General features: G+C 27.9%; 5 protein-coding genes across 12 annotated transcripts; 3 read left to right on the plus strand and 2 right to left on the minus strand.

Annotated features, from left to right (window-relative positions):
• Window positions 1-114: 114 nt before the first annotated feature.
• Window positions 115-1,670, plus strand: LOC106786342 (protein Mpv17). The gene is made up of 4 exons (XM_014747602.1): window positions 115-501; window positions 625-740; window positions 864-1,085; window positions 1,211-1,670. Exons 1-4 carry the CDS (start codon window positions 429-431, stop codon window positions 1,331-1,333), a joined length of 534 nt encoding a protein of 177 aa, XP_014603088.1. The 5' UTR covers window positions 115-428; the 3' UTR covers window positions 1,334-1,670.
• Window positions 1,671-2,649: 979 nt separating this feature from the next.
• On the minus strand, window positions 2,650-7,008 carry LOC106786336 (E3 ubiquitin-protein ligase arkadia). Of its 4 annotated transcripts, none has more exons than XM_014747587.1 (13): window positions 6,915-7,008; window positions 5,747-5,934; window positions 5,232-5,649; window positions 4,987-5,150; window positions 4,745-4,857; window positions 4,539-4,678; window positions 4,278-4,351; window positions 4,084-4,207; window positions 3,724-3,994; window positions 3,449-3,646; window positions 3,151-3,348; window positions 2,918-3,000; window positions 2,650-2,824 (listed from the first exon to the last, which is right to left on the minus strand). In XM_014747587.1, exons 2-13 carry the CDS (start codon window positions 5,931-5,933, stop codon window positions 2,701-2,703), a joined length of 2,094 nt encoding a protein of 697 aa, XP_014603073.1. In that variant the 5' UTR covers window position 5,934; window positions 6,915-7,008; the 3' UTR covers window positions 2,650-2,700. The 4 variants fall into 4 exon arrangements, with proteins under 4 accessions (XP_014603073.1, XP_014603076.1, XP_014603072.1 ...); XM_014747590.1 differs by lacking the exon at window positions 6,915-7,008 and adding an exon at window positions 6,601-6,907 and having other exon boundaries at window positions 5,232-5,616; XM_014747586.1 differs by lacking the exon at window positions 6,915-7,008 and adding an exon at window positions 6,601-6,907.
• Window positions 7,009-7,388: 380 nt separating this feature from the next.
• On the plus strand, window positions 7,389-10,808 carry LOC106786361 (KRAB-A domain-containing protein 2-like). The gene is made up of 2 exons (XM_014747644.1): window positions 7,389-10,142; window positions 10,399-10,808. The coding sequence occupies exon 1, from the start codon at window positions 7,845-7,847 to the stop codon at window positions 9,126-9,128; it is 1,284 nt and encodes a 427-aa protein (XP_014603130.1). The 5' UTR covers window positions 7,389-7,844; the 3' UTR covers window positions 9,129-10,142; window positions 10,399-10,808.
• Window positions 10,144-14,075, minus strand: LOC106786360 (F-box only protein 21-like). Of its 2 annotated transcripts, XM_014747643.1 has the most exons (10): window positions 13,964-14,075; window positions 13,303-13,456; window positions 12,895-13,164; window positions 12,350-12,785; window positions 12,141-12,271; window positions 11,863-12,028; window positions 11,557-11,742; window positions 11,347-11,424; window positions 11,056-11,251; window positions 10,144-10,967 (listed from the first exon to the last, which is right to left on the minus strand). In XM_014747643.1, exons 2-10 carry the CDS (start codon window positions 13,368-13,370, stop codon window positions 10,801-10,803), a joined length of 1,698 nt encoding a protein of 565 aa, XP_014603129.1. In that variant the 5' UTR covers window positions 13,371-13,456; window positions 13,964-14,075; the 3' UTR covers window positions 10,144-10,800. The 2 variants fall into 2 exon arrangements, with proteins under 2 accessions (XP_014603129.1, XP_014603128.1); XM_014747642.1 differs by lacking the exon at window positions 13,964-14,075 and having other exon boundaries at window positions 13,303-13,685.
• A 74-nt stretch (window positions 14,076-14,149) lies between these two features.
• LOC106786359 (transmembrane protein adipocyte-associated 1 homolog) lies at window positions 14,150-21,125 on the plus strand. 4 transcript variants are annotated; one of them, XM_014747639.1, is made up of 8 exons: window positions 14,157-14,548; window positions 15,445-15,641; window positions 15,701-15,996; window positions 16,083-16,279; window positions 16,369-16,429; window positions 16,502-16,688; window positions 16,785-17,160; window positions 19,591-21,125. In XM_014747639.1, exons 2-8 carry the CDS (start codon window positions 15,496-15,498, stop codon window positions 19,741-19,743), a joined length of 1,416 nt encoding a protein of 471 aa, XP_014603125.1. In that variant the 5' UTR covers window positions 14,157-14,548; window positions 15,445-15,495; the 3' UTR covers window positions 19,744-21,125. The 4 variants fall into 4 exon arrangements, with proteins under 4 accessions (XP_014603123.1, XP_014603125.1, XP_014603126.1 ...); XM_014747640.1 differs by having other exon boundaries at window positions 14,160-14,548; window positions 16,785-16,914; XM_014747637.1 differs by lacking the exon at window positions 19,591-21,125 and having other exon boundaries at window positions 14,150-14,548; window positions 16,785-17,916.
• Window positions 21,126-21,645: the final 520 nt, after the last annotated feature.

Consider the following 21,645-nt stretch of genomic DNA (forward strand, 5'->3'; position numbering starts at 1 on the left):
TAATATCATACATGTATATAATATCAATTACATTTATTGTTAAATAGTTAAATAATACTTTACTACATTAATAAGATTATTATGCACGTTTCTTTTTTACGACGATTTTTGTATATTGCGCATGCGTGTAATTAGACATGAATATTCTAAAATATTTAAAGCCACTTGTTAACAAAAATATTTACGTGTAATAGAAGTTTATCAATAAATTTCTTTGTATCTTTTATTTAAAATATTTTATTTAATATGTTAGTATTGTGTGTGTGTTTTTAATGTTTTTATAGTGTAATATAATTCTTCAAATATGCTGTCTAATATAAATCTAGGAATAGGTTAATCAATCAATAGCTGCTTAGGTCTTGTAAACTATAAATATTGTATTGAAATAATACATATTTTTATTATAAGTTATATTGATATATTTCAATATGAGAAATATTTTAAAGTTCTATCAAAGCTTATTGATTAAGTATCCAATAAGAACTCAGGCAGCACAAGCTGGTAATATTATATTAAGTTTATTTTTTCTATTGTTTTTTCTATAATGTTATCTTGTCTTTTTTTTCTTTTATTTTTACTTTTACTTCTTTTGTAAATAATCGTTAAGTTTTCTTAACAACTCAGGTATATTAATGGGACTAGGCGATCAATTAGCACAAAATTTAATAGAAAGAAGAAAATTCAAAGATTTAGATTTTATTAGAACTGGTCATTTCGCTGTTATAGGATTTTTTCTGGCTGTAAGTGAAATTAAATTATTACTTTAATAAATATTATAATTTATAATGATTGTAACACAAGTGATGTGTATAAGTATAGAATAAAGTTGTTAATATATTTTTTTATATATTTTGTTTTATCAGGGTCCAGCGACTAGAACATGGTATGGTATATTAGATAAATATATTGGTTCCAAAGGAGGAACCGTTGTTGTAAAAAAAGTTTTATGTGATCAACTACTTTTTGCTCCTACTTTCTTATGTGTTTTACTTGTTTCTATCGGATTCTTACAAGGGAGTGACATTGATAGTTTAAAGCATAAACTAAAAAGTAGTTACTTTCAAATATTAATAAATAATTATAAGGTAACAAATATTTCTTTTTTAAATTGTTATGATATATTCCAAAAATGTTCTATTATTTAAAAATTATTTATCGTAATATATTATATAAAAATAAAGTTTCTAATATTTATTTTTTATTGTTTTAGATTTGGCCTATGGTACAGTTAATCAATTTTTATTTTATCCCATTACAGTATCAAGTATTACTTGTACAATCGGTTGCATTATTATGGAATACATATATTTCTTATATATCCAATTTAGAATAAGATTGGTAGAAAATAATAAATTTGAAAGGTACGCTTCTAAATTTTAAAATTAACACATATTTGGATTATTTTATAAAAAAAATAATAAATCTAATATTTTTATGCGATGAAATTAATATCTTAAAAATAATACGAGAAACAAAGCATTACATAAATTTGATATATAGTGTTAAAAATGACTATGCTTTTATGATTACCTGTACGCATCAATAAAGATATTATACATCTATATTATTCATGTAATATATTATGTAATATACACATGTTCAAAGATATTTGTTATATTTTTGTAAATATATACAAAATCATGATCAATAAAAATATTAATTACTTCAATGCAAAAATATACTAAAATAAGACCTTGTGTATATATATATATCTTCAATTATTATATTAGTTATTATTAATGCTCTCCCTTTTACAAGTTTGAGAAACTTTTTTATGCGACTTCTCAAAACAGTCCACCACCATTCCATAGAAGTCATATTAGCGGCTTTCTAAAGTCAACAGCACACTGTGTTCCGAAGCAGTTATCCATTCAAGTACTAACCATAACTATTATTGCTTAAATTTAACGATCATACAGAATTAACTTTTTCAATGAGTCGAGGTCGTTGAAAAAATTTAAATTATAATTATAATTTTCTATAAACTTTTTTTTTTAAATATTAAATAATATCAATTTAGATTGACATAACTTTCATAAGTCAAGTTATATATAAAAATCCTGAAAGTATTTTATTTATAATAATTTTTCTAAATACTAGTTTCTTTTTTCATTTTGGTAAACAAGTTCTGAAAATAGAAACGCTAGATAAAATATTTTGTATAACATCTTGATTTAATTTTCACAAAAAGATATTACAAGTGTTTACAAGTATCAATGATTATGTTAACTGTTCGATATACATATAAAAGAGAAACCCAAAAAAAGGAAAAAAAAAAAAATAAAATAAAAATATAATATGCAATCAATGTAATTTGCAAAAATTTTAAAAACGTAAATGTTGAAAATGTATTTAGACATACAAATCTATATATATCCAATCTAGCCACCAATATATTTACAACTAATAGTATACATAAAAAATATGTGAATAATATCATATCAATAAAATCAAATAAAAAGATTATTTTTTTTTGTTCTTTTTTTTTGTCAACTATAAATATACCGTGACTTTAAGCCTGTGGCTGTATTTTTTTTTTATTATGTATAGCAAAATTTTCAAACCAGTACATGTTGTACTATTAAAAAAGTAAGTTCTTCAAAGAACCTTCAAAGCATATAAATCTGTTAGTTTTATTTTTTATTTTTTAAATATATGTATATATGTGAAATATGACAGATGGAACTTATTAATCAAAAGCTACACAAAAATTTCCTTCTGCAAAAATGTTTCAATATCTACTCGGCAAATAGGACAACGTTTGTTGGTGCACAACCATTGGTCGACACAATCTATGTGGAATAAATGCAAACATGGAAGCCTCCTGCAAAAAGTAAAGAAAAAATAATATATACTTCTATAAAATTGACACAAAATATTTCAATATGTTGGAGATATAAAATTAAACAAAATTTACCTCACACTTTCACAATCTTCAAATTCTGATAAGCATATTGTACATTTTTCAACAGCATCTTCACTGTTTTCGACTTTTTTCACCTACAAATGGAGAAAAACAATGTCATTTGCTAATTTCATTTATATTAATTATATATATGTTACCGGCAAAGTTCGAAATCCAGTATTCTATAGAATGTCGGCTTTTCGTACATCGCCGGTAACATATACAAAACAACTTCATTTTTCTACCCGTTTGTATTTATGTGGGAATGTATGACTTTCAATAGATTCTTGCGTGGCACCATAATTCATGTGACCCATACGCCGTAGATCAACAATTCGCATATAATCTTCAAGTCGTGCAGGCATGTGTCTTGGTTGATGTAGTATTAAATCTGGTAAGCCTGTCGTAGGTGGTAACGTATTTCCACGTGTTATAGATGTGGCCTATATATAAGTATAATAGTATAAAATTAAAAATAAAATGAATATAAAATATTAATAACAAATGTTGTTTGTTAGGGACAATATAAATCTGAAGATTTACCACATTTGGAGAGAAACTAATATGAAGATGATGCAAACGCGAAGGCATTATATGAAGATGATGCATACGAGGAGGCATTTGTTGTGGATGTGTACTATAATGATACATATGATGATGAACATGATGTTGATGAACTGGTATCGATGTCATTAATTCCGGAGAAGGTTCCACTTCATTAACTTCATTTAAATGATTCACCTATAAAATATGGTATATATCAATTTATAAGTATTATCATATTATTATAATTAATGATTAATATCGTGATAATTTACCATCATAGCTGGTGTACAAGCCGGAGCAAAAGTTGGTGCTCCTCTTGCTTCTGGATGACTGTAAACAGTGGGTTGTTGTGGTGATGGTAAGAGTCTAGATGGTAATCGTGGAGGTAGAAGAGAAGTTGAGATATAATTTTCAACAAATGGAGCAGCATCATTTTCTTCGCATTGATTATTTTGATGGATATGAGGATAAGCATAATAATTTTCATAAGCACATGCGTGCGTTGTGGCTTGGTTCATATGCGCACTCGGTGGCACAGGATTGCTATTTAAGAGAGAAAAATTATTTATATTATTATTAATTGAATCCGAAAATAAATGCTTATAGAAAATTTTTAAGGAAATAAAACTAACGTATGATACGAAGAAGATCTTGGATAAAGTCTTCTTCTGTGAACTTCTTGTACGCGTTGTTGATTCATCCATAATCTTTCTTGTACAGGATGCATACGAGAAGATGTAGTGCCTGTTGTTGTATCTACAAATAAAAATATATTTATATATAATTTTACAAATTAAATATGTAAAAGAGAGTATAGAATTTTTACCTCCCAGTATATTAAATCTTGAATGCATCGATGGGGTTCGATGACGATAATGCATAAATCCATGGTGATACATTCTATGATTTGCAGCAGGATCACATAAGTATGCAAATAAAAAATATTTCAGTTACAACATTGAAGTAATCTGATTTCGATACATAAAAGTAGGAATATATGTTCAACATTTTTTTCTAAATATTTCAACATTTTTATATAAAGACAACAAAGACATTACTATAATATTATATAAATGTTACAATTTGCCTTTGAGTGTGCTCGTCTAATCCTGAATTTATTGGGTTATTAAATGACGTAGATGTAGATGGTGCTTCTTCATCAGATTCTGCAGTTAAATCAACAAGAGTGACTGTACGATTTTCTTCGCTATCATTTTGTACAGAACTCTAAAAATCATAATTATAATGATGTATGAAAATGTTATAAGAAAAATTGATACTTTTTTTACTTACTTCATTGTGATTTACTGTTCCAAGAACTTCTATAGATCCATCTTCCTCGTCACTATCACTACTAGATGACCAGTCTAATTGTAAATCCGGCGCTGATGGTGCATCATCGATTCCTTTTTTTTTTTTTTTTGACAAAATGTTTAATTTAGTTTAAATAAAAGATCACATGCGTTATAGTATCTCATAACATGCACATTAATGAAATTTCATTGATTAATAATGCTATTTGATGAAGTACTAACTTGATGAATGAGCAGTATTTCCAGTATGTGCCTCTTGAGAATTTATTACAGTAGATAAATTAGGATAACACAAATTATTTGACTCATTGGCATTTCTATTTCCAACAATCTGTTGAATGGCTTCATTAAGAGCGCCACTAAGACGATCTTGCGGTGGTATGGAACTATAAAATAATAATATATATTATTTTAAACATTAAAAATCGAAGCCATTAATAGTATCAATCTATCTATCTACATCATACCTGTTAGAATTGTAACAATCTAATATTCTAGATGGTCCAGCTATATTAAAGTTATCTACTTGTTGATCATTTTTATGCTTTTGCTCGTCACTCTTATTTTTCTTATGTTTTGTAGGCTCATCATGATCATGTAAAACTCTTTTATGTCTATCTTCTCTTGTATTATTTAATTGCAGCGTAACAGATTCTTTTTTAAGAGTTCTTTCTTGTCTGTTTTGGCACATATCACAATTTAAAGTATCAGTTTGCCAATAATCATTGGAATTATCATTTGTATTAGGGGAAGTAATATAAGGTCCAAACATAAAGTCATTTTGTGAATTAATATGCGTTGTATCATTGTATGATTCTGTAGGTGCTACCTCTGATTCTTCGATGTCACTTTCTGCAAATAAATGTTCATAATCCATCTCATTTCCTAAAAAGATAAAAATGATAAAACTTTACTGCCTCAAGAAAAAAGAAGGAAAAAAAATAAAATGAATGATTTGTTTTGCCAATTTTATCATTTTTACCAGAAGTAAAACGAGATTGCGGAGATGGATCAACTGTAGATGAAAATGCTGTATCAAATATATCAGCTAAAGATGTAGAATTAGCTTCTACAGATCCGGTCGTTGATTCACCATTAAATAAATCAGTTTGCTGTTCCTCTGTTTTACTTTTATGCCATAAATTTCCTGAATTTGAACTAGCTTCCATTCTATAAAATAAGAAAAATACTTATATATAATAGCGTAATAAAATTGTATAATTTATAGTTAAATTATTATAAAACGTACTTTGTAATTGTTTAAATGAAAAAGTCTGCTTTTTTAATTCATCTCCTTAATTTATAACTTTCATTCATAAAACACCAAACGTTACGCTTTAAGTACATGCGTATATCACATTTTTTTAATACATATTTAATTATGACTAGATTAAGATTAATTAATTATATTAAATTTGATTATAACCTGTCCATGCGTGTATTGAATCATTTCTATTTTATAATCAATTTGAAAAACTGCAGAAAAAATATTACATTATGAGTATCAAAAATATAAATATTTTCTTTTTTTCACGTAAAAACAATTTTATTGTAATTTTTATTAGATAATGAAATAATTGCTATCAATTGAGGAAAATGAAACATGCTGCGTAATTATATTATTCAAATACATAAAAAAAAAATAACCATACAAAAAAATCTTGTGATAATAATTATTTTGTTTTCGATATTTTTAACAATATAATACTTTTATATTAATTATTATTATTTTTATATAAAAAACAAAGCTTTAACATCACAGTAATTATTTCAAAAATTATATGAATAATAATCAGAAAAATAATTTAATGTGAAAACAAAAAGTAAAAAATATACCTTGCTAAGCCTTTGGTAAAACGTGAAGAGTAACTTTCACCACGCCATTTTCATCAAATATAATTTAGTTACTACAAATTGTATACTTCTTTTATACCACTAAGCATTGAATTTGTTCACTTCTATATAGTTTGGTATATATGTATAAGATATATACACATATAGATATTATATATATATATATGTATATCTAAATTTCAAGATCTACATTTAGAATTTAAGAAAAATAAATGTACAGAAGAGTTTCACGTGTCTATAATAACATTAAAAACTAAATGAACTTATGTAGATGGTTTCTTTGGTAATATACATACATTTGGGAACAATGATATCATCAAATGTAACTTTTAACATAGACGTGACATATAACACACAACACACACACAGCACATCTTGCGTCTTATGAAATTTCTTACTTTAAATCTGAATTACCGACGCAGTACTCAAATGTGGTGTGATAACGAATGTAGCGTGTAGATAGCGCGGATACTCTCTTAAATGCAGGGACGTGATGTGATTGGCATATATATAAACAAGTACTAGACATTTCCTTACAGATTCGTTTAAGAATGGAGAGAGATAAATAAATTTATTCAAATATTAACATACAAATAATATTTATTATAATAATAAATTTAGCACATAATAATATGCAATAAGTGTTTTTTCTATTGGCAACACATAAGTATTCGTAGACTATATGAAAGAACTAGATTTCTTAGACTGTCTAGGAATTATTCTTATATAGATGCTTAACATTAACTTTGGTTGTATATTACTTCTACTATCTCGTGATGGCGTTGCGATCACATTGTTATACTGGGTCGCAACACTTTATATTTATTAAACCCACGAAGCCTATATACAAACTTCGTTACTGAACTATAGTAATGCTTGTGTGTGTGATTCTAAAAAGAAAAATTTCTTAAGTATAAGTAAATATAATATATATGTACCGTGAAAGACCAAAATTGGATAATGTAAAGATTCACATAGTGAATATCAACACATACCAAATACGTCGGTGAAAGACCGAATATTTGGGTATATTCTTATACATCCGGACCATTACCGATGTATGTTGACAAACACAGATATGCTTTGGTGGAGGTTGAAACAAGCACGCAGCATCTGTTTGTTATACTCTGGAACATTGTTATTTGTCAATCTTATGCAAGGTTTGCTGGTAGGTGCAACGTTTATTGAAATTTTATTTTTTTACCCGATACCCTAATTTATATTGAATGGATACTGCAGTGAACCGTGATCTTTTTTTTGAAAAGTTACATGCATTAATTGCAAGTAAACGAGAAGACAATTGTTTTTATTTTTCTCAAGAAAAGTATTCTAAAATACTTTCTGAAGTGATTTCTGCTAAAACTAAGTGCAGCACACCTTTGGATTATAGACGATTAAAACGTTTTGACGTTATAAAAATTAACAGTAAAAAGAAATTAATTGTACCATTAAAATTAGGAGAAACAAATATACAGTATTATGTTACCAATGATGAATTGTTTAGTATACTATCTGAAACTCACACCAGAACTGGCCATGGAGGAAGAACACGTATGCTTAAAGAATTGCAAGTTAAATACAAAAATATTACATATGAAGTTGTAATGTTGTATTTAAATTTATGTAAACAATGTCAGATGAAACAAAGCACACCTAAAAAAGGTATTGTTGCGAAACCAATAATCAGTTCGGAATTAAATTCAAGATGTCAAGTCGATCTGATAGACCTGCAGTCACACAAGGATGGCGAATATAAGTTCATAATGGTATATCAAGATAATTTAACGAAGTTTGTCCAGCTACGACCTTTGAAAACTAAAATAGCTAAAGAAGTAGCATATCATCTTCTTCAAATATTTTTAACATTCGGTGCCCCAGCTATATTGCAATCAGATAATGGTAGGGAGTTCTGTAATCAAGTTATATCCGAACTATGCGCTATGTGGAAAGATGTTAAGATAGTTCATGGAAAGTCTTGTTATAGTCAAACACAAGGCTCAACTGAAAGGACCAATCAGGATATACAGAATATGTTAACTGCATGGATGAACGATAATGACACAAATAAATGGTCAGATGGTTTGTCTTTTGTTCAGTTTACCAAGAACACTACATACCACGAAGGAATACGTCAAAGTCCATATGAAGCCATGTTTGGTGTTAAACCAAAAAGAGGCATAGCATCGTCATCTTTGCCTGACGAACAAATTGCAAATATTGAAACCGAAGAACAACTCGAAGAAATGGTTAATTCTTTGGAAGAAAATTTGAGTAGTAGCCATACTGAAAATCATATTTCAAAAGAAAATATTGAAAAGGAGTTGCAACCCGCCATGTCCTCATATCAAGCCCTGACTGAACAACATGAGTTTATTTCTATAAAAAGAGCTGCAGCGAAAGAAAATCTATTACTGCAAGCAACGAAAATGTTACGAACCTCAAAAGGAAAATTTCCTTCTCCTCAAATTGGTGATACCTCCTGTTCAATTGGTGAATTATTGTGGGAATAGAAGATTCCTACTTTTATATATTAGTAAATAAAAAAGGTATCCTCAAGCAGGTTTATACCCGTAATCAGTTTGTAACTTGTAAAGAAAAGTTATTTTCCACAAATAAAATTTCTTCTCAAGAAATGTCGCTGTGAGAAGCAGCTGCAATTAGTGTTTTATGTGTTCCATAACCAAATGCAGTTGTAATAGCAAGGGACTCATGTGCAATTCAAAGTGTCATAACAATATAAGTTGTTGCAATAAATAAGATTATCAATCACATAATTAAGCCCTTGCGCTATTTTCACGATGATCACGAAGATGAAAATTTTAGGCCAAACATGGATATCACGAGTCAGGCTTGTAATCGACATTTCGGGCCAAACATGAATATCACAAGCCGTACTCGTTGGTCCTATTGTCAGTCGTAAGATATCGTGTTTAAAGTTCCGACACTCGGGTTCTGCCATTTCGACTGTTTTTGCGACCATTCGCGTGCATAGGTTAGGCACGGCTTATTCCGAATTTCAGTGTAGTGCAAGGGGTTAAGTAACTTTATTATTGGGATTATTTTCTTTTTAAGTTCAACAGTTTATTTACATTTGTTGTTACTTAAGTTTTCTTCTATTTTGATATATATTATAATAAGTTTTAATAATAAAGTATTATTTAAAAACGTAACAAAAATATTTTTATTCAACACTCACTGTCAGTGCATGGTGACTGTCGACATTTGCCAGGGTAAATCAAAAATAAGGATATTTAGTAAATATTTCAGCCATACACCAAGCGACTATATGAACCTTGATATTTTCCAATTTCGGCATTTAACGGTAACGCATATATATAAAAGCAGAGCAGTTTTCCTATGTATAGGAGGGCCAAAGCATATTTGTGCTTATCAAAATATACCAGTAATGGCCTGGCCTAAATGTATAAAAATATACCAAAATATTTGATCTTTCACCGACGTATTTGGAATGTGTTGACATTCATCGTGTGAATCTTCATATTCTCCAATTTCGATCTTTCAAGGTAATATATAACTTACTGTTTATTTCAAGAAAATTTTAGTTTAGTATACAACTTATATTTATAACTTATGCATGTAATGCTTTACAAAGAGAAAACAGTTTACTTATTCGAAGATTGTTTACTTTAAAAATAATACTTTTACGCAAATTGATGCTATTTTTTATAATATACAAAAATTGAGTAAATCTTCAGCTATATACAGATATATATTTATGTCCTTTATGTGTATATCTGTGTGTTTGTATATATGTTACAGATGTTCATAGAGATTTCCACGGAAATTTGTATTTTTCGTTCTCTATCGTAACGAAAGATACACAGGTTTAGAATGAAATGTTCTTTATCTGTATGAGTTGTTTTGGGGGGAGGCGTTGCGTATGGTTGTGTGTGTCTGTGCCCGAGAATGTATTCTTTTCAACGTTGTTTAAATAGTAATTAGATATTCTATAGACTATCAAAGTGTTATGTTCAATGCTTAGGAAAAATATATATAATTTATAAATATGTAGATGTTGAATATCTACATTTAGAGGTCCGAATATATCAAATACAAAGAGAGAAATAAACATCGGACTAAATTAAATTTACAATTAGATACATAATTATGTTATCGGTATTATCACCAATAATACAGCGTATTCATTTACTTTTAAACAATTTAACTATAATAAGTCCTTACTATAAGTTCGAGTGCTTTTTTGTCTTCTGGATAATTTTTACAAGTCTCTTCATTTGGCACATAATGTGTTTCTTTAAAATAACATAAGTAACGTCCAATCTCGCGATGATGTATATACTTTGGTTTTGTAGACAATGATAAAAATTCTGTTAACAGAAAGATAAGAAGAAACTTTATCGATAAAAAGTTAAATATTTACATTAAATTATATTTAAAAGATTAGGAACATTATACCTTCAGGAACGTATTGAGATATTCCGTCATCAAAAAGCAAATTATAAAATGGTTGTTCAAAATCTTCCCAACCACCAACTTCAAAAGGCATTTCCCATCCTATTATTACACCAATATTACTACTATATTTATTAGTCATTATTAAACCAATGGCATATTTAACTTCTGGAGTTCTTATTTTTGGTTTTATCTCTTCCTATAAATAATAATTTCATTGTAATTACATATGATCTTTGATATATAGCCAAGCAAATTAAATTAAAATATTAAAGAATTAACATATATACATACTTCAGGTTTAGAGTTAAAGTTCTTGAGCGTTTGATACTTTTTTTGCATTAAACTTGCATTTTCTGCCACGTCTATATCCTAAAATGTATTAAATTAATTCATGTTAAATGAAATTCAACATTTTCATTGAATGGAAAAAATATATATTATATAAATTTTGTTTATTGTTTCAAAACTTTAATTAACTTTGTCTATAATTTGCAACATTACCACTAAATCTGATAAATCCATCTGATGACGTTTACAAAATTGGCTCAAGTTGTATAAAGTAGATTCATCGTGAGGCTGTACCATGTAGCTTAATTCTAAAACAGAACGTATGCGTGCTGCTCTACCATTCAAATCATTATATTGTCTTGCCGCTACACTTAGATTACATACTAATCTTGCTGTAACCTTTTAATCAATCAATAAAGAAAATATATAAATATTAATTATGTAAATCATAAAATTATTAAATTCTCCATCAATCTATTGTATAATAGAAATTAAATTTATAGAAATATAATAATGTACCTCTACAGCAGTTGCAACATTATGTGAATTGTATTTTTCTATTGGACATTTAAAATTGTGGTGAGAAATTCCACCAACTCCAGAGCAATCTTCTTTTCTTAAAAAGTGACCACCATTCAACATATCGATATAAAAATTTTCTGTACTTTCTAGATCTGAAACATTACTATAAAAGAGAAGTTATGAATTTGTAAAAAATTTATTTGACATATGATATTAATTTCTTTTTTATTTTAAGATATCATAGAGTAATAAGCAATTCAAGAATAAATACTTACTATTTTTCTTTCCATCGTAAAAAGAAATGCGATGGAAAATTAACGGGCTCGCATCTTATTCCAAGTCGTCTTGCAATGCTTTCAAATATAATTGCAAGAATTATAGGAGTTCCTTCTTTTAGTTCCAACACCTATAAACCACAAAAAAATATTCTTGTAAAAATATATTAATGACATATAAAACAATATAACTCGCTTAAAAAATTTACCTTATCAATAAATAAATTATTTGGGTAATAATACATATCATTATTGCCATGGAAACCTAATTTGTGAAACATAACTTCGCAAAGTGCATTCATAATTTCTTTCGTTTCTTGAATACTCCAATAATTGTCATCAATTATTTCACGTTTCCAAATTAAAAATTGTTCCGGAGGTAATGAAAATATAGAATGCTCAGGATGCCTTTCATATATTAAATCTTTTGTTTGATTAGCTATGTCGTCGAGTAATGAGGAAATATAGGAATAAGAAAWASAKYTTTCTGGTTGAYTCCATTGTGCTACAAAAGTTGCACAACGTTCTAASRTTTGTTCATTTACTGGAAGATTAATAAATCTTTGCCATTTTTTCGTAATATAATTTTGTTTCAGATATCGTAAAACAATAACGGCATAATATCTGTGGGTTAAGTTACTATGTCTGTGGAGAAAATAAATATAAATATATATAAAAGTAAAGTGTTATACAATGTATTAAAATTATCATGTAATTAAAAGTATCATATGTGTTTAGTTGAAATATGACTCACGCATAATGACAGTTTATGAGACTGATGAGTTCATCAACAAGAAAATAATAATTTAATGGATACGCGCCTAATTCCGGACGAAACAATGGATCTAAATATTTTAATTCTGAATTGGACACTTCTTCCTTTGTGTAATATTTACTGGACATTAGAGACAAGTGATACATTAAACTACGTCTAATTTCCAAGCTAACTTTTATTTCATTTAACCAGTTTAATACTTTTATATCTGCAGTAAATTTTTCGTATTTCTTTTTCAAGCGGGGCCATCTGTAATAATTAATATTAAATACAAAATAATATTACATATGTATATATATATATATATATATATATATGTAATTCGAAAGTCATTAAAAACGAAAGATAAATATAATATATTAGTAATATATCTAAGATTATAAATACCTTTGGAAGTATTTCACTCGCCATAATTGATTATTTTTGACAGTTAGATATAAACGCTTGCATGTCATAGAAAATTTGATAATATCTAAAAATGTAATACTCTCATCTTCCAAAATATATCCAATAATCTCTTCTGGTACACGTGTTATGACATCTGCAGCCATTTTTGGTAATTTTTATAATACGATAACGAATAAATGAATAAATCGCAGTAATTTAAATTCCATTTATTTAAAAGCTGACCGACTCAACACGATTTTAAGTGACGTAGACTAGTAAGATAAAATGAATCAATAAATAGAAAAATAAAAATTTTCTAGTAACTTGAATACCAAATATTACTAGTTCAAAGTAGTTTTAATTAGAAGCTTGTAGAGAGCGTTAATCCCTACGTTTGTGTACATCCTCCTCAGTATGTGACAAATATAGTGTTGCAACTGAACGAATATATGTCATAGCAATTCATCGTTAAATTATCGTAAATAAATGAACTTTATATAAATAATGACAAACAAATAAGAAAGAAAATAATTTCATTTCGAGTTATAATCTGTTCAATTAATGATATGATAATGATATATGAAAATGATTTAAAAAAACAATATAAAAGAAAAGAAAGATAAAGATTGCATTTGAAATAAAATCGACGTGGTGGACGCACCTTTATATTGTGGCGACCTATCAACGTGTGATAATAGCTTATTGTTTGTGCTTGACGTTAAAGAAACAGAAGAAGAATATTTCGTAGTAGTGTGTTCTGGGAATAATACATAAGCAGATATATATGTATATGTATATATACATATATATATATAATATATATATATAATATATATATGTAATCCTACCGTTAGATGTGCGATAATTATTATCTTCGTAAGGTAGAGTAACGTTGGATTTATTTCGCTTTGAAAGTGAAAGTTAAGTGTTCGAAGAAAGAGAGAGAAAGAGTGAGAGAGAGAGAGGAGAGAGAGAATAAAAGTAAAAAGTTGATTGATTTTTCAATAGCAAAGAATATAACTGCAACAGTGAAATCTTTGATAATTTGATGTCATTGACAAAACGAGGATTGCCCTTGAATATAATGTGCATTAATTGAGAAAACAAAATAAACGTATAAGTTAAAAGTGAGAACGAGAAAGAAAAAAGAAAGTTTTTGATCTTCATCGTAGGAAAATTAGAAGAGAACATTTTTTCTAATTTTTAATCTTGATGGATAAGAATGACGATATCTTTCACATGTTTTGTAAGTCTATTATCTTTTATTAATATATTATTTAATTAGTCCCAATCCTCTTTCTTCTCTTTATGGAAGACAAAAACTAGCTTTTTAAATGTAAAAAAAATATATTTAAGTTATATTAAGAGTAAGTCTTATTAATATTATAATAACAATTAAAAATGATTATTTTATTTTCTGTTAAACTGTGATGAATCATACTAGCGGTAAATTTCAAATTTTTCCTAATTTTCTATGTATGTTAGGTTTTTATTTATTTTTTAACTTTTTTCTTTAACGATTAACTAAATTAATTCAATTAACGTAATTTATAGGTTAAATTTTCGATGAATTAACAAAAAGATTCGAAAAGATAATGTTTTTTTATGTATTTTTTTATATTATAATATTACACTATAAATGCACATCGAGAACAATGGAAGTGATTGATAGAAGATAAACATTTGACGTCAATTTTTTGTGTTTATCATTAATTTTTATCACTTGTATACCTAATCGTATTATTTCATGAATAAGAGCTTTTAAATATGTAGCCTACAGAGATATTGTTGAATTTATTTTATATATTTCTTCTATGCGAAAACTGATAAAGTATTTAATATTGATTTTTGATAGGAGGAATTTTGAAATTTATACTGTATAATTTTAAGCTTTGTGTATTTATTTTATAATTGTTAATAGAGAATATGTTGTTACTCTTTAAAAGGAAATTATTACTTATCTTTTAAAAAATTTAACAAATTTTGAGGTTATATTGTTAGTTATCTTCTTTGAAATTACTTCCATTTGTTTTTTTATTTTCAAAATCAAAACTTGTATAAGTGATGTCAGTACTGTACAGTATAATGTAATAATCATTAAAATTCTTAAGTTGTATTAATTGTAATTTTTTTTTTCCTTAGTGAAAACATAAGACATGGTTTGGATGTAGCATATCCAATATACTGGCAAGTATGTTTAATGCAGAGCCTGAATCTGTCTCTGAAGGTTGGCATACATACGAATTACCTAGCACAATGATCCCCAATGCAAGTTCTGGGATTGATGATGAAGATCACTTTTGCAAGCTCATATTGTATAAAGAGATTAAGGATTCCAGGTATGTGACTGTATCGGAGAAAAGTTCACAATCATTGTATAACTTGTAGTATTTTTCAGAGTTCGTATATGGGACGTTATAATACTAGTACCGAATTTGTTATTTCTTCTATTTATTGCTATAAGATTTAACAGAGCAAGGCTTAAGTTACGTGCAACGAGTAGTCCAATATTTTTAGCATTTTATGGACTTGTTATTTGTAACGTCGTTATCTCTGTAATACGATGTATTGTATCAATGACAGTTAATGCGGCAGCTACAGTTGGTGGTAAAGCAGACAAAGTGCTTTGGGTTACAGTTAGATTTTTTTTATTATCTACGGAGATGAGCGTAGTAATATTTGGTTTAGCTTTTGGTAAGTTCAGTTGTTTTATTATTTACTACAAGGAATAGCTCTTGTCTTTTGTCCTAATCAATAAATTCTTGCATTTATTTTTTTAGGACATTTGGATAGTCGGTCGAGTATTCGTAGAGTATTACTCGCCACATCTTTTATCGCTTTAGCGTTCACTATAACTCAAGGGACTTTAGAATTAGTTTTACCAGATGACACATTCCATATTCCAAGTAGAGACTTTTACGTGTTTGGTCATGGTGGTATGATGTTTTGGTTTTGCAGCAGTCTTGTTTTTACTACGGTAATATTTATTTTATAATTAATCTAAATGTATTTATACGTATTTTTACTGTTTATAGTTTCATTGGAAATAATTTTATATTTTTTTAGATATATCTTTTTATATTGATATTACCATGGACACGATTAAGAGAACGTTTAGCACTTCCAAGTAAGTTTGGAATTGATTATGTTGATATAGTGCTATGTTGAATCTAGATATCTTAATGATGTGTTATTATAGCACGGAAAAGTTTTTACGTTTATGCGGGCACGTTGGCTATGATGGATTTAGTACAATCAATTGGTGCAGGTTTTTTAACTTACACGCAAAATCCTGTTGGACTGTGCATTGTAGATTTTACTGCAGCAGTTTATTTAACTCTATTTACGCCATTGGTATATCACACTTTCCTATCAGAATTTCTTGGGTAAGTGTTCTTTCTTGTAGACATTTTGTTTTTAATTTTTATTTTTATATTAGTTCTGGGAATTTTTTTATGTAGAATTGCATTTTATCGTTCTAGTGTCTCACAACCTTCAATAATGTTTTCGTACAAAGCACAAGTTGACGATGCAATGGATGAAGACACTGTATCGCTTCCTCATCAACAGAGTTTCTCATCGTTAAAAACTGACAGCGATTACATCTATCAGGTCCATACTCCGTCTATTCACATGCCCTTGTATGATCCTCAGGCATCAAATGCATCTACTGCAATGCATAGGACTTCTCTGTACTCCTTAACATCTGCGAAGGATTCTAAATATAATACTACTAATTCTTATGACTCTCAAGTCGCATTAAATAGATCACCTGGTATTAAAAATTTCGCTAGACGTTTTAGTGCAGAGAAACTTATAAACGATTTCGCACATTATCCTTTAACTAAATCGGACAGTGTAAGTGATATTCAAAAGAGCTCGTTGGATATTAAATTTTACAAACCGATGTTAAAAAGTGATTTATCGTATAAAATTAAATTTGGCACAGCCAAGAGTGTCTCTAATTTAATATCGTCCGCAAATACTGCTAGTAATTTTATTTATAATCCACGAATAAATAGTAGTAATTCGAATCTTTTTTTTCCTAATAAGAAAATTCATTCGGAGAATGCTTTAACAGTTTTTACATCCTATAACAAAGAATCAATGAATAGTGACTTATCAGTTAAATATAGAAAGAACGAAGAAACTGATAAAAATTCCATATCTTGTTCTGAAAAGTCTTTAAATATATTAGATTCTTCTCTTTTAAGGAATGATAACAGATCGAAGAACATATTAAAAAATAAAGATAGTTTAACTAAAAGCAGTAGTGAAGTTAGATTGCAAAAAGATAAAGATTTAGAATTTATTCAAAGTCGTTCAGAAAATCGATTGCTCGATATTTCAGAAATTCCAAATGTTAGAAAAGATCTATTATCCGAGACTGAGCCACTTTCAAATGAACATATTTCTAAGATTAACTCTAATCGTTCAAAAGAAAAGGAATCTGCTGGCTTAAATCAATATTTGTCATCGTTGACGTCTACCAAATTGGAGAAACCTATTAAAGAACAATCAAAATCTTTATACGTACAAACGGAATCTTTGTAAATAATTAATCAAATGTGTACTAACTTATCAGGATTTTAATATATAAATATTTAGTCTGTATATAGTAGTACATAATTTCATGATTATATATGTGTATATATATATATATATATATGCAGAGAGAGAACTTTATTGGTTTTATTAATTTTGATATTACATTGGGAATATAATTAAATAGGCTAATTAATTATTTAAGTATAATTCTAAAAATGAGATGGCGAATGCGTTCGCAAATCTGTATATATGTGTGCGGTTGCTATGTGTATGCGTGAGAGATGTGCGTTTGTGTAGATATATATATATATATACAGCATGATTATAGGATATGCTCTTAATTAAAAAAACAATTTGATGTAGTCTATATATGCACTTGGTTTTAATTTACTTATATATATATATATATGTTACCGTCGAAGTCGGAAATCAGTCAATGCTAGTAATTCCTCGGCATTGTTATGAATGCAAAGAGCCTTTACACGAAATCGGAAATAAGACTATTTACAGAGTTTTCCCTAGGCATCGAACATAATACTTTGATATTCTATAGAATATCAAATTACTATTTAAACAACGTTGTAAAGAATACATTCTCAGGTACAGACACACACAGCCATACGCAACCCCTCCTCTACAAAACAACCCATACAGGTAAAAAACATTTCGTTCTAAACCTATGTATCTTCCGATACGATAGGGAACAAAAGTTACAGATTTTTGTGAAAATCTTTATGAATGTCTAGAAAATGTAACCTGAACATTTGCAAATCGATTTATAATTCGATAATATATGCTTTAAATTGTGCATCTTTGCAATTTCTTTGAAAAGTTTTGGTAAATATTTTTTGTATTAAAAGAAAATAGATTTTAATAAAATTTATATTAAATTAAAGTACACTCTTTTCTCTACGTGTAGAATACCATATCGAGTAATAAATCAATCTCTAATAATAAGCACTCTTAAATAATAATCTCTAAAAATAACACTCTTAAATAATAGCACTCTTTTGGCTACACGTAGAGTACCTTTTCGCGTTATAAATCAATCTGCAAAGGTTCATAAAATGGCAAAGAAAAATTGGCGGATCAGGCAATGTGAGCAATGCCTGATAACCAGTGCGGTGCGGTGCGGTTGCGGTATTTAAATAGTAATTTGATATTCTATAGAATATCAAAGTATTATGTCCGATGCCTAGGGAAAACTGTAAGAATTCTTCTGTTTCCGACTTCATCGGAATGCTCTTTGCATTGATGAGAATGCCGAGGTATTACTAGCAATGGCGGATTTCCGGCTATGACGGTAACATATATATATATATGAAATAACTTGGTAATGCCCGTGCCTATCATTAACATATTTATTTCATTTTAACCATGAAATTATTCATATTTGATAAAAATATTATAATAAGAAAGAAATTTAATTGCGTGCTTTATTTTATTTTTATTTTTTTTATGTTGTTGTTGTTTTGTTTGTCAATCACAAAGTAAATTTTCATGCATTAGTAAAAGCTAAGCTTTGCACTCTGCTTACATACATCACACACGCAATCAATTTTTAGAATATTATCTCTTTACAAATTTATATGATCTATATACAAATATGCACACGCATAAATTCTTGCTAATTTGATCAATTAATGAATCAATGAACTATTTATCTGAAATTTATGGCAAATAATAATTAAGAGATAATATGCATTTTACTATGGATAGATACTTTTCTTCTGTTTACAGAATCACAGTGTTTACGACTCTACCCAATTCGACACGAATACAACTCCAGTGAATCCATTGTATGCAGCATCTCTACAGAGTCCAGATAGCATTACTGGTTACAGTATAGACAGTCAAGAGACACAGAACCAAACCAACGGTTATCAACAATGAAGTTATTATTTTTACAATTAATCATAAAAATAATATCTCTGCAAATAAACATTGAAATTCCAAATAGATCTGAACGAATAGATCTGAAAACTTTGTTTCGAGTAAGAGAGCTTTGCAAAAAAAAATCCACTGTCAAAGTGTTCCAACAATATCTGGTAGGTTTCTGCGAGAAAGAAGATGAAGAAAAAATATGTGTTACAAATATCTGTAACATAATAGTTAACATATAAGATTCTATCTGTATATATATAAAGTATAAACATTGATAGAATTCTAGTCCTTCTTAAATAAAAGGAAAAAAAAGAAGTAAAGAAAAGACATAATTTCAGGGCCGTAATGATTATTATAGGCTCTCCCTGTGATAGGATACGAATGTATTTATAAATAATTCACGACGGCGATGATGATCATAATGAAAATGATGGTATATTAGAAAAAGAACAATCGTAAATCTCAAAATATACATTTACATTATATAGAAATCTAGCCTATCTAATATTAATTAATTTTATTATTTTTTCTTCAGCCACCCCCCGATTAAAAGCCAAGAACGAAGAATGATCATGTATACTATTTAGGAATAATTTCTTTCGCGAATCTCTTCCTCTTTCTCTTTCTCTTTCTCTAAAACATATATAGATCTATATAGATAGGAAAACAAAAACAGAATTAAAAAAGAGGGATGTCGAAGTGAAATAAATACTAACGTTGCGTAACACGTACTTATTAATACGAAACAGAATAAGAACAAAAAAATGGAAACGTATATGTATACAATATGTAATTATAGAATTTGATTTTAAATCTTATTTTAGTCTGTTTGGTTGGATGTTGTTGAAAAAAAGAAATGAATCGAATGAAATTTCTGTTTCTCTCTCTCTCTCTCTCTCTTTCTCTTTCTCTTTCTCTCTTCCTTCGGTATTTGCAATACATGCATACATACATGTATACACACATGTACATACATTCTATAAGTGATCTAATTTGGTAAAATATATATGATAAAAAAAATTAAAATAAAATAAAGGAAGAGGAGACAAATAACGCGATCATTTATCGAAAACAATTTGTCATTGATTGATGAGACTTAACTGACACAAATAAAATATAAACAAAATAAAACGGATGATGATGACCAGCATTCGATGAGGCAAATTTGATAGATATTCTATAGACGGATTTTAAAATACACTATCCTCGATTTTTCCGTCCTAATTATCGGATGAAATTATTCTAACGCATGTTGTATAATTGATGACATTGAAAAAACAACAACAAAGAAAATATCTTTTACGATTCGATGCAAGATCAAGATTATAGAACAAAAATGACGCTGGGTCTTGTTCGCTATTTTCCTACTTTTGCATCGAAAAAAAAAAAAACAAAACAAACGAACAAATCTTTTTGCAAACGATCACGAAGATTTAAACACGAAAATAATCTTCGTTTCTTACATCCTAAGCGTCATTTCCGTGATCTTGAATAATAATTTTAAGAATTATATATGTAATGATAAATTATATATATATAATAAATAATAACAATTAAATTATATATATATATATATATATATATATATAATATATACGTATAAATTGCAATTTTTTTATTTATATTATATAAATAATCTCATTAAATATATATGGGCAAAACTATTACGAACAACTCCATCCATAAAAAGTGTGCTCTGATGTGTGGGATACGTACGTTTGTATGTATGAACGTATATACAAAGAGTTACAGGAATATTCGTACCCTCTTCCACACTGCAAATTTTAAATAATTGATAATATTTATATAATTGGGGTTAAAAGTTTAATAATCTTTAAAATAGATTTCTGTATAAGAATTTGGAAAGTTTGCATTACAAGTAAATGTCAATTATTTAAAATTTACAATGGG

This window comes from Polistes canadensis, unplaced genomic scaffold, assembly GCF_001313835.1.
Source record: "Polistes canadensis isolate GaletaPanama2010 unplaced genomic scaffold, ASM131383v1 scaffold_72, whole genome shotgun sequence".
NCBI classification, from domain to species: Eukaryota; Metazoa; Arthropoda; class Insecta; order Hymenoptera; family Vespidae; genus Polistes; species Polistes canadensis.

Coding starts and splice junctions, on each gene's coding strand:
- LOC106786359 (XM_014747637.1), top strand. CDS start 15,496: ATGTTTAATGCAGAGCCTGAATCTGTCTCTGAAGGTTGGCATACATAC. Junction 15,642..15,700: donor AAAGAGATTAAGGATTCCAG/GTATGTGACTGT, acceptor AGTATTTTTCAG/AGTTCGTATATGGGACGTTA. Junction 16,280..16,368: donor GCAGTCTTGTTTTTACTACG/GTAATATTTATT, acceptor ATATTTTTTTAG/ATATATCTTTTTATATTGAT.
- LOC106786342 (XM_014747602.1), top strand. CDS start 429: ATGAGAAATATTTTAAAGTTCTATCAAAGCTTATTGATTAAGTATCCA. Junction 741..863: donor TTATAGGATTTTTTCTGGCT/GTAAGTGAAATT, acceptor TTGTTTTATCAG/GGTCCAGCGACTAGAACATG. Junction 1,086..1,210: donor TATTAATAAATAATTATAAG/GTAACAAATATT, acceptor TTATTGTTTTAG/ATTTGGCCTATGGTACAGTT.
- LOC106786361 (XM_014747644.1), top strand. CDS start 7,845: ATGGATACTGCAGTGAACCGTGATCTTTTTTTTGAAAAGTTACATGCA.
- LOC106786336 (XM_014747587.1), bottom strand. CDS start 5,933: ATGGAAGCTAGTTCAAATTCAGGAAATTTATGGCATAAAAGTAAAACA. Junction 3,647..3,723: donor CTTGTACACCAGCTATGATG/GTAAATTATCAC, acceptor CATATTTTATAG/GTGAATCATTTAAATGAAGT. Junction 3,349..3,448: donor TTAGTTTCTCTCCAAATGTG/GTAAATCTTCAG, acceptor ACTTATATATAG/GCCACATCTATAACACGTGG.